Here is a 12,339-nt window from a genome sequence, read left to right as displayed (position 1 = left end):
GCCCAAGTCCTTGGGCCCCTGTACCCACGTGGGAAGACCTGGAGGAAGCTCCTGGCTCCAGATCGGCGCAGCTCCAGCCGTTGCAGCCAGTTGGGGAGTGAACCAGCAGATGGAAGACCTCCCTCCCTCCCTCCCCCCCCCCACCCCGCCTCTCTCTCTCTTTCAAATAAATAAATTTTAAAGAAAAAGTCTATAGAGTCAGTCATCCTGTTCTAATTAGGAGAATAAAGAGGAGGCTAGTTACCTATACATTCAATTAATGTCTTCTCCCCAAAACCACATCCATAGTCTCCCCAGGCTGTATAAGTAGACTTTCAACTCAGTTTTTAATAATATACCACTTTCCTCATAAGAAGCCCACTCCTACTCTAAACCCCAAAATGTTCAGCTGGTTACCTGACTGTCGCTCCCCCTCTCGCGAAGGAACGACACTAAACCCTGCGCTGTTCTTTTGTCTGCTCGGCCCTTCCCGGGTTTGCTGCTGGTCCTTCCCGGGTTGGCTGCCGATCCCTCCACCTCCGTGGAGGGGCGGCTCCCCCTGCCACTTTCCCCACTTCCACGGGGGAGCAGCACACCGCCGGCCAGCTCTCTCGGGGGCTGCTCAGATGTTATCCGGATGTTCCTGGTGCATGTTGTCTCTCTCCTCCTTTATAGTCCTCTTCCGCCAATCCCAACTCTGCTACCCACACGCCGAGCACGCTGCTCTCCTCCAATCAGGAGCAAGATCAGCTCCTGCAGCTCATCAAACTGGCGAGAGGCAGCTGTGTAGAAGTTGTTTACTCCTCTCCCAGCGCCATATTGTGGGAGAGCAGATGCATAGAATAAGTCTTAATTCCAGTAACTTAGTCTAGTCCGAGTTGCTCCCCACACCTGACAGCCCACTTTGTAATCCTTTCTGCTCCAGAGGCTAGACTCTTCCTCACGGCTTCACTGTTACCTGGAAATTTACATCAAAGTAACCCCAACTCTGAAAACTACTGGAACTGCCAGCAGATCGCTCATTGTGATCACCATCTACAGATATCTGTGACCATGCTCTATCCTTTTTAGATACTGACCTAAATTTACTAAGCTACCTTGGGCATTTTAACTTGTACTGCTGTACTGACACTTAAGGGGAACGAATAAAGCAAATGTGATATATGCTTCCTTTTTTAAATAATTGGTCATATGCTCTCCCTACTTATTTCCTTTCCCCTCATTAGTCACAGATTATGGCAACGCAGCCTCGTGTATGACATGTAGCATTAACAATGTCATAAAAATAAGTAAAATCATTGGAACTGTAATTTCTGTGAATGTCACATACACAAAATTGTAACAGAAATCATTCTAAGGAAATGAGAGAAAAAACTCAAAAACACATCTACACACCTATCTATACATATATACTCCAATATTATTTCAGGATATTGCATAATAAAAAAATTTTGCCCATAGGAGCCGGCACTGTGCCACTGCAGGTAGTCGCCACCTGCAACACCAGCATCCCATATGGGCACCAGTTCATGTCCTAGCTGCTCCACTTCCTATCCAGTTCCATGCTAATGGCCTAGGAAAAGCAGTGGAAGACGGCAGAAGTATTTGGGACCCTGCCACCCATGTGGGAGACCTGGATGAGCTTCTTGGCTCCTGGCTTTAGCCTGGCTCCTGAGGCCACTTGGGAAGTTAACCAGCAAAAGGAAGATCTCTCATTTCCCCTCTTTGTAATTCTGCCTTTCAAATAAACTAATTTAAAAAAAAAAAAAAAACTTACCTATAATTGAACTAGTTCACAAAATGTTTATCATGCCTTTCCTTAACTATCATTGTATAAGTTAAAGGCATCTGATGTCAATAACCATAACATAGGATATATAAGAGTTAGATTACATAAATTCTTCCTTTTTCTAGTCTAACATCTTCAAGTCATAAGTAATTTTCACACTAAAAAAAGAACACTTTTAATTAAAAATGTCACAACAGCCAGAAAATTAACTAGGTGCTGGACAGCATATCTTTAGCAAAAACCATACTCTTAGCTAAATAAACAGTTTATCTTCAAATCCTTAATTACCTACAAAATATGTTCTATTGGATTCAACTTTACCAAGCATCAAAGTATTATCACTTTGGCTGAACAAGGAAAAAATATCCAGAAAAGACATTATAAGTGTAACTGCGTGGTTCTCAGCAGGGGGTAATTTGGCCCCCGAGAAGGAATTTTGGTTCTCACATTAGAGAGAGAAGGGTTACAGCCTACTGGTATCTAGCGGGTAGAGGCTAGAATGTTGCTAAACATTTTTAAGTCTCAGATTTTCAGAGCTTTAACATTAATTCTCAATTCTTAACATTATCATTATTTCTTGGTAGTTGTTATTTTATTAGCATGCAACAAATATATGGTAACAGCTTCATAAAAAGCAAGAGTTTACTTTCAGAAAACAGAAATTAAAATTTTTAAATCTAGAGGAAAAAAATCTAGGGTACTTACAGATGTCTGGGACATACTTGACTGCTGTGTGACACTTCCTGTGGGGGATGTAGATGGTCTTCCACTGGATAAACTTGCCTAAAATAATAAGACCTTTATAATATGTCTATAAAAACCTGAAACTAAAAACTTTCGGGTACCAACATAACATAAAACCATAACCATAAAAGCTGATAAGTGTACTTATGAAATAACTCATTTTACAGTCAACAAGACTTAAGATTTGCCCAGATTATTAAAAAGAAAAGAAAAAGCTAAATGGTGAAAACAAGGGGTCCGGCGCTGTAGCATAGTGGGTAAAGCTGCGGCCTGCAGCCAGCATCCCAAATGGGCGCTGGTTCAGATCCCGGCTGCTCCACTTCCAATCCAGCTCTCTGCTATGACCTGGAAAAGCAGTTGAGGATGGCTCAAGTCCTTGACTTGGTTTTCTATTGTCTTCCGGCGTCACAAATTACATTGGCTTATTCATTCTACTTCAGAGAATCACTTGATTTTACTGTTATTTTAGTGGCAGTATGAGAAGAAGCAGGTTACTGTACTTTTTTTTTTTCCTTTAAAGAATTAGCTATTTATTTGAGAGGCAGAATTGCAGAGAGGTCTTCCATCTGCTGGTTCACTACCCAAATGGCCACAACAGCCGGAGCTGGGCCGATCCGAAGCCAGGAGCCAGGAGCTTCTTCTGGGGCTCTCACATGGGTGCAGGGGCCCAAGCACTTGGGCCACCTTCCACTGCTTTTCCAGGCCATTAGCAGGGAGCTGGATTGGAAGTAGAGCAGCTGGGACTTGAACCAGCACCCATATCGGATGCCGGTACCACCAGCAGAGGCTTAATCTACTACTACACGGTGCCAGTCCTACTGTGTTTTAAAAAGCTGCTTTCCCTGTAAGCTGCAACATAACTTAGGTAGACAGTTTCCTATTACTGGACAATAAAATTGATAACAGGTTTTCTTTATATTCACTACTGTGAGATGAAATGTCTTAAAAGTAAATTGAGGGCCAGCGCTGTGGCGTAGCGGGCTAAGTCTCTGCCTGCGGAGCCAGTTCAAGTCCCGGCTGCTCCTCTTCCAGTCCAGCTCTCTGCTGTGGCCTGCAAAAACAGTAGAGGATGGCCCAAGTGCTGGGGCCCCTGCACTCGCATGGGAGACCAAGAAGCTCCTGGCTTTGGATTGGCACAGTCTGGCCGTTGTGGCCATCTGGGGAGTGAACCAATGGATGGAAGACCTCTCTCCCATTTTATCTCTCTCTCTGCCTCTTCTTTACTTTCTGTGTAACTCTTTCAAAAATATATAAATCTTAAAAAAAAAAAAAAGAGAAATACATTAAAAAAAAAATGATCCAAATGGCTAATTTTATTTTATTTGCAGCATTCATTGTCAGTTTTACTCTACAAGGCTCTGTCATCAACTGAGATTCTCCTCTGGTGAGGAGATTTAAGAATAAATCTCAGGGGCCAGCGCCGCAGCTCACTAGGCTAATCCTCCGCCTTGCAGCGCTGGCACACCAGGTTCTAGTCCCAGTCGGGGCGCCAGATTCTGTCCCAGTTGCCCCTCTTCCAGGCCAGCTCTCTGCTGTGGCCCAGGAGTGCAGTGGAGGATGGCCCAAGTGCTTGGGCCCTGCACCCCATGGGAGACCAGGAGAAGCACCTGGCCCCTGCCATCGGATCAGCGCGGTGCGCCAGCCGCAGTGCGCAGGCCGTGGCGGCCATTGGAGGGTGAACCAACAGTAAAGGAAGACCTTTCTCTCTCTCTCTCACTGTACATTCTGCCTGTCAAAAAAAAAAAAAAAAAAAAAAAACAGTAAGTCTCAGGGCTGGCAGCGGGTTAACGCCCTGGCCTAAAGCGCCCACATCCCATATAGGTGCCAGTTCTAGTCCCGGTTGCTCCTCTTCCAATCCAGCTCTCTGCTATGGCCTGGGATAGCAGAAGATGGCCCAAGTCCTTGGGCCCCTGCACCCACATGGGAGACTTGGAGGAAGCTACTGACTTCAGATCGGCATGGCTCTAGCCACTGCAGCCATCTGGGGAGTGAATCAGCAGATGGAAGACCTCTCTCTCTGTCTACCTCTCTCTGTAACTCTGTCTTTCAAATAAATAAAATAAATATTTAAGAAAGAAAAAAAAATAAATCTCAGGGCCAGAGCTATGCCATATTGGATAAAGCTGCTACCTGTGGGGCTGGTGCTGTGGTACAGTGGGTTAAGACCCAAGCCTGCAGTGCCGGCATCCCATATGGACACCAGTTCAAGTCCCGGCTGCTCCACTTCTGATTCTGCCCTCTGCTGTGGCCTGAGAAAGCAGTAGAAGATGGCCCAAGTCCTTGGGCCCCTGTACCCGCGTGGAAGACCTAGAAGAAGCTCCTTGCTCCTGGCTTCAGATCAGCTCAGCTCTGGCTATTGCGGTCATCTGTGGAGTGAACCAGTGAATGGAAGACCTCTCTCTCTCTCTCTCTCTCTGGTTCTACCTCTCTCTCCAACTCTGTCTTTCAAATAAATAAAATAAATCATAAAAAAAAAAAATAGAGGCCGGCGCCGTGGCTCAATAGGCTAATCCTCCACCTTGCGGCGCCGGCACACCGGGTTCTAGTCCCGGTCGGGGCGCCGGATTCTGTCCCGGTTGCCCCTCTTCCAGGCCAGCTCTCTGCTATGGCCAGGGAGTGCAGTGGAGGATGGCCCAGGTGCTTGGGCCCTGCACCCCATGGGAGACCAGGAAAAGCACCTAGATCCTGGCTCCTGCCATTGGATCAGCGCGGTGCGCCGGCTGCAGCGGCGGCCATTGGAGGGTGATCCAACGGCAAAAGGAAGACCTTTCTCTCTGTCTCTCTCTCTCTCTCACTGTCCACTCTGCCTGTCAAAAAAAAAAAAAAAAAAAATAGCTGCCACCTGCAGTGCCGGCATCCTATATGAGTGCTAGTTTGAGATCCAGCAGTTCCACTTCTGTTCCAGCTCTCTGCTATGGCCTGGGAAAGTGGTGGAAGACGGCCCAAGTGCTTGGGCCCCTGCACCCATGTGGGAGACCCAGAAGAAGCTCCTGGCTTCAGATCAGCTCAGCTCTGGATATTGCAGCCATTTGGGGAGTGAACCAGAATATAGAAGGTCTCTCTCTGCCTCTGCCTCTCTGTATCTCTACCTTTCAAATAAATAAGTCTTAAAAAAAAAAAAAAAAAAAGATTAAATCTCAAACAGAATTTTGTTTAAATAGTACAATAATTGAAAACTTTTTAAAACATAAACATGGGGCCGGTGCCATGGCATGGCAAGTAATGCGCCACCTGCAGTGCCGGCATCCCATATGGGCACCAGTTCGAGTCCTCGCTGCTCCACTTCTGATCCAGCTCTGCTATGGCCTGGGAAAGCATTAGAAGATGGCCCAAATCCTTGGGCCCCTGCACCTGCATTTGAGACCCAGAAGAAGCTCCAGGCTTCGGATCAGCACAGCAACAGCCATTGCAGCCATCTGGGGAGTAAACCAGCAGACCTCTCTCTCCCTCCCTCCCTCTCTGCTTCTGCCTCTGCCTCTCTGTAACTCTGTCTTTCAAATAAGTAAATACATCTTAAAAAAAAAAAAAAAAGCACGTAACCATAAAATCATGTTATCAATTGGAATGATTTGATTTCACAAAAGTGTACATACACATTTTTACACAAAATATTTCTGGAGGGATAAACATTTTTTTTGTTTGTTTGTTTTTTGTTTTGACAGGCAGAGTGGACAGTGAGAGAGAAATGGCCGCAGCACCCACGCTGATCCGGCAGGAGCCAGGTGCCTCTCCTGGTCTCCCATGGGGTGCAGGGCCCAAGCACTTGGGCTATCCTCCACTGCGCTCCCAGGCCACAGCAGAGAGCTGAACTGGAAGAGGAGCAACCAGGACAGAATCAGGCACCCCGACCGGGACTAGAACCCGGTGTGCCGGCGCCACAGGCGGAGGATTAGCCTATTGAGCCGTGGCACCGGCCGCTGGAGGGATAAACATTAAATTGTTACAGTGGCCAACTGTGAAGAGTGCGACACAGTTGTAGGTGTGGAAAGGAGTAACACTAGTTTGATTTTTTTTAAACAAGTGTAAATTACTTGCATAATAAAAGAATTTATTTTTGGTTAAAATATAATTCACATAACCCAAAGTATTCACTGTTACACCTAGAATTTGAGAGACAAAACTGTCACTTGCATAGCATGTCTCCAATTTAGATGAAAATCAGTGAGACAAAGACTACCAACAGAGTAACCGTAACTATTTTTGTTTTCTCAATTAACTTTTCTGTGACAGCCTAGTAACATATTTCCTTTGGGAAAAAAAATCATAGGACATTTGAGAACTCTGAAATAATACTCCACATTTTTATTTTAAATTATTATCTGCAGATAATGCAAATTCTGGTCCCAAAAAATTCTGAGTTTATTTCCGTCTCACCTGAACAGCAGCAAGGCTCTGCAGCTGGGAGCTGCTCAGGTGCTGCTGCTGAAGGGCTGCGGTGTGCAGCATCAGGTGCTGCTGCTGAGCTGCGTACATCTGCTGAAGGTACTGTGCAGCCGAGCTGGAGGGGCGGTGCAATGCCTGCTGGATTACCTGTGGTAAGTCAATTGAAGCAACGTCAAACATAAATTTTACTTTTACCTTAATCTTACGTTGAAAGTATTTTTAAACAGCAAGTTTATTTTTTATAGAAAGCTTTTATCTAATAAATACCCTAAGTTCAACTTTTGGATTATAGTGGTTCTTCCCCCCATACCCGCCCTTCCACCCCCAAACCATCCCACCTCCTACTCCCTCTCTCATCCCATTCTTCAGTAAGATTCATTTTTAATTATCTTTATATACATAAGATCAACTCTATACTAAGCAAAGTTTCAACAGTTTGCACACATACACAGACACGCAAAGTATAAAGTTCTGTTTGAAGACCAGTTTCACCGTTAATTCTCATAGTACAACACATTAAGGACAGAGGTCCTACATGGGGAGCAAGTGTACAGTGACTCCTGTTGTTAACAACTGGCATTCTTCAAAGTCTAGAGTTACATGTTAGCAATGCACATCACCAAGAGGCTTTATAAAAAGCTTTATCAAAAGCTTACACATGAAAGATATGCATAAGTTCAAAATACTGAATACAAATCAACCAGCATATCATTCACTTCAACTCTCATTTTAAATAGGCACTGTGAAAATGGGAATGCTTCTGTACAATAATGAATAGTATATAATGAAATTAGTGTTCTTTACAGAGTACCTACTCTACATTAATTCCCTTTAAAGATGCACATGGGCCGGCATCATGGCTCACTTTCTCTTTTGTCTCTCTAACTCTGCCTATCAAAATAAATAAATAAATAAATAAATAATAGATGCACATGTAATATTCAGAAAAAAAAACTGTATCAGTCTATAAAAGGAGTTAGTGTTTAGAAATTTAAAAAAATTGACACTCTTATGTATGACGTCAGTAATCACTCAAGGCTCTTGTCATGAGCTACCAAGGCTATGGAAGCCTCTTGAGTTCACAAACTCCAACATTATTTAGATAAGGCCATAATCAAAGTAGAAGTTCTCTCCTCCCTTCAGAGAAAGGTACCTCTTTCTTTGATGGCTCCTCCTTTCCACCAGGATCTCATTCACAAAGATCTTTCATTTAGGTCATCTTTTGTCATAATGTCTTGGCTTTCCATGCCTGAAATGCTCTCATGGGCTAAAATTTTTAGCCAGATCCAAATACCCTAAGGGCTGATTCTGAGGCCAGACTGCTGTTTAGGGCATTTGTCATTCTATGAGTCTGCTGTGTGTCCTGCTTCCCATGTTGGATCTCTCCATTTTAATTCTATCAATCATTATTAGCAGACACTTGTACTTATTTATGTGATCCCTTTGACAGTTAATCCTATCTTTATCATCAGTTCTAAACTTAAACTGATCATTTTAACCTGTAAGACAGCATTGGTACCTGCCAACTTAATGGGATTTGGAGTTCATAAAAGGTATAGTTTAAAACTTTACTACTTCGGCTGGCGCCATGGCTCACTTGGCTAATCCTCTGCCTGCAGCGCCAGGACCCCAGGTTCTAGTCCCGATTGGGGCGCTGGGTACTAGTCCCAGTTGCTCCTCTTCCACTCCAGCTCTCTGCTGTGGCCCGGGAGGGCAGCAGAGGATGGCCCAAGTGCTTGGGCCCCTGCACCCACATGGGAGACCGGGAGGAAGTACCCGGCTCCTAGCTTCGGATCGGCGCAGCGCCGGCCGTGGCAGCCATTAGGGGAGTGAACCAACAGAAGGAAGACCTTTCTCTCTGTCTGTCTCTCACTGTCTATAACTCTCTATGTCTGCCTGTCAAAAAAAAAAAAAAAACTTTACTACTACAATACTCAAAGTCATCAAGTGTATTAATATATTTCTCTCCTAGCTATATACCACCAGGATCCACTTTTTTACCAACTTAATTACCCAGTACAGAAAATTCACAAAAAAGGGGCCAAATAAGCATTTGGAAAAAACCTTCAATCTCACTAGCAGTTAAAAACTTACAAATTAAAACAAAATACTATTCTCTTTCAGATGGACAAATTTTAAACACTACTACTATTTACTGGGGAAAAGAAACACCCCAATAGTGGTAGTAAGAATATAAGCTGGGGGAGAGAAGGAGGGCCAGTGCCGTGGTGTAGCAGGTTAAGGCTCTGTTTTCACACCAGCATCCCACATGGGCGCCAGTTCCTGTCCCGGCTGCTCCTCTTCAGATTCAGCTCTCCGCTAATGTCCTGGGAAGGCAGTGGAAGATGGCCAAGTGTTTGGACCCCTACACCCACGTGGGAGAACCAGAAGCAGCTCCTCACTCTTGCCTTCAGATAGGCCCAGTTCCAGCCACTGCAGCCATTTGGGAAGTGACCCAGGAGATGGAAGACCTCTGTCTCTCCCTCTGTCTGTGGCTCCACCTCTCAAATAAATACATCTTAAAAAAATTAAGTTGAGAGAAAAAAAGGGAAATGGGGTGCTGTCTGCAGCGCCAGCATCCCATATGGGCAATGGTTTGAGTTCTGGCTGCTCCACTTCTAATCCAGCTCATTGCTATGTGCCTGGGAAAGCAGCGGAGGATGACCCAAGTGCTTGGGCTCCTGCACCTATGTGGAAGACTGGGGTGGAGTTCCTGGCTTCTGCCTGGCCCAGCCCTGGTCACCTTGATAATTTGGGGTGTGAACCGAGGGAGAATCCCTTTCTCTGCTTCTCCCTCTAATTCTGACTTTCAGATAAATAAATCTTTAAAAAAACAAGCAACAAAAACAAGTTAGGTTGGTACCACCTTTCTGAATAACAGTTTGGAGATGAATACTTTTACCATGCATTCTAATAAGAGTTATGTAGATCAGCTAGCTGTTCAAAACTAGCCATTAGGGCCGGCGCCGCGGCTTACTAGGCTAATCCTCCGCCTTGCAGCGCCGGCACACCGGGTTCTAGTCCCAGTCAGGGCGCCGGATTCTGTCCCGGTTGCCCCTCTTCCAGGCCAGCTCTTTGCTGTGGCCAGGGAGTGCAGTGGAGGATGGCCCAAGTGCTTGGGCCCTGCACCCCATGGGAGACCAGGAGAAGCACCTGGCTCCTGCCATCGGATCAGCGCAGTGCACCGGCCGCAGCGCACCAGCCGTGGCAGCCATTGGAGGGTGAACCAATGGCAAAGGAAGACCTTTCTCTCTGTCTCTCTCACTGTCCACTCTGCCTGTCAAAAAAAATAAAAATAAATAAATAAAAATAAAAATAAAAAACTAGCCATTAGCCACGTGTCTACTGAGCATGTAAAATGTGGCAAGTGCAGCTAATAAACCGAGCTTTTAATTTTACTTTTTTTAAATATTTACTTATCTTCTATCTCTGGCTCTACCTCTCTCTGGAACTCTGTATTTCAAATTAAAAAAAAAAAAAAAAACTTTAAAAAAGGGGGGTGGGCAGCACTGTGGCACAGCTGGCTAAAGCCCCAGCATGCACTGCCTGCATCCCATATGGGCGCCGGTTCATGTCCTGGCTGCTCCACTTCCAATCCAGCTCTCTGCTATGGCCTGGGAAAGCAATGGAAGATGGCCCAAGTCCTTGGGCTCCTGCGCCCATGTGGGAAGAAGAAACTAGAAGAAACTCCTGGTTCCTGGTTTCAGATCAGCTCAACTCCAGCCGCTGCAGTCATCTGGGAGTGAACCATGGGATGGAAGACCTTTCTCTCCCTCTCCCTGGCTCTACCTCTAACTCTGTATTTCAAATAAATTAAAAAAAAAAAAATCTTTAAAAACGATTTTCTTATCTGAAACTCAGACCGACAGGAAGAAAAAAAGAGAGAGAAGGAGAGACAAAGAGGGGAGGCGAGGATGGAGAGGAAGAGAGGGGGAGAGGAGGGAAAAAAGAGGGAGGGGGTTCACTCCCCAATGGCCGAAACAGCCAGGTCTGGATCAAGCTGAAGCCAGAAGCCAGGAAATCCACCTGGGTCTCCCACATGGGTGGCAGGGGCCCAAATTTGGGTCTTTTACTGCCTTCCCAGGAGCACTAGCCAGAGGCTGTACTGGAAGCAGAACAGTTGGGACTCAAACCATTTCTCCAATATATAATGTCACCTGCTAGGACAGATGCCAGCCAGAGTTTTAATTTTTAGTGTAAACAGGCACATGTAGCTAATGGCTACATTATGCAATACAGAGATTTATATTTACTAACAAAAAATTCTCAAATATATATATATTATTAGGTGACAGAAGCAGGTTACCAAATATCATATAGAATAAGATATCATTTTAAAGGTATTTGAAATGACATTCAGGAAGGCATTAAAAAACTACTAAAGACTACTGACTGGAACTAAATTAGAGATTTTTTTACCTTCTTGTTTGTACTTTTCTATAAATTCTGAAAATCTTACAACAAGTAGGTATGTTAATAATTATATAAAATTGGGGCTGGCGCTGTGGCGCAGTGGGTTAATGCCCTGGCCTAAAGCACCAGAATCCCATATGGGTGCCGGTTCTAGTCTCAGCTGCTCCACTTCCAATCCAGCTCTCTGCTATGGCCTGGGAAAGCAGAAGATGGCCCAAGTCCTTGGGCCCCTGCACCCGCATGGGAGACCTGGAAGAAGCTGGCTCCTGGCTTCGGATCGGCACAGCTCCAACTGTTGCAGCCATCTGGGGAGTGAACCAACAGATGGAAGACCTCTCTCTCTGTCTCTACCTCTCTGTAACTGTCTTTCAAATAAATAAAAATAAATCTTTAAAAAAATAAATACAAAGTAATAATAATTATATAAAATTATAAAGTTTAGAAAATTACCCAATATAATTTTGCAATGTTTTTTAAATGTCAGATACCTTTATTGTTCCAACACATAAAACCATTCTTTATTTTTTAAACCATTCTTAAAAAATTTCTGGGGGTCAGCATTGTGGCATAGCAGTTAAAGCCACTGCCCACAATGCCAGCATCCCATAAGGGTGCTTGCTCGTGTCTTGGCTGCTCTACTTCCGATGCAGCTCCCTGCTAATGGCCTGGGAAAAGCAGAGGAAGTGGTCCAAGTGTTTGGTCCCCTGCCACACACATGGGAGACCCACAAAAGCTCATGGCTCTGGCCTAGCCCAGCCCCAACCTTTGTAACCATCTGGCAGATGGAAGGTCTCTCTTCCCTCTATTTTTTTCTCGTTAAAGATTTATTTATTGATTTGAAAGGCAGAGTTACAGAGAGAGAAGAAGAGACAGAGTAAATCCACAGGTTTATTCCCCAAATGGCAGCAAGGCTGAGAGTTGGACCAGGCTGAAGCAAGGAGCTTCTTCTAGGTCTCCCATGCTGGTGCAGGGGTCCAAACACTTGGGCCTTCTTCTGCTGCTTTCTCAAGCTATTAGCATGGAGCTGGTTC

At 45.0% G+C, this 12,339-nt stretch overlaps 1 protein-coding gene across 31 annotated transcripts in view; it reads right to left on the bottom strand.

Moving 5' to 3' along the window:
• PHC3 (polyhomeotic homolog 3) overlaps positions 1-12,339 on the bottom strand; it is a 108,273-nt gene that overhangs the window by 89,580 nt on the left and 6,354 nt on the right. For 29 of the 31 annotated variants that reach the window (XR_011388060.2, XR_016232556.1, XR_011388057.2 and 26 more), the window contains 2 exons: positions 6,887-7,042; positions 2,474-2,551 (listed from right to left, as the gene is read on the bottom strand). Coding sequence is in view for 13 of the 31 variants with exons in the window: in XM_089330952.1 (XP_089187078.1) it covers positions 2,474-2,551; positions 6,887-7,042 (234 nt within the window). In the remaining 18 variants the exon portion in view is untranslated. Of the gene's footprint in view, positions 1-396; positions 653-2,473; positions 2,567-6,886; positions 7,043-12,339 lie in introns of those variants that run through there. The other 2 variants (XM_089330955.1, XM_089330956.1) reach the window with 2 other exon arrangements.

Source organism: Oryctolagus cuniculus, chromosome 4, assembly GCF_051225735.1.
Source record: "Oryctolagus cuniculus isolate XC-2025 breed Fujian yellow rabbit chromosome 4, ASM5122573v1, whole genome shotgun sequence".
In the NCBI taxonomy this organism is placed as follows: domain Eukaryota; kingdom Metazoa; phylum Chordata; class Mammalia; order Lagomorpha; family Leporidae; genus Oryctolagus; species Oryctolagus cuniculus.
This window is presented reverse-complemented; position numbering and strand designations above follow the sequence as displayed.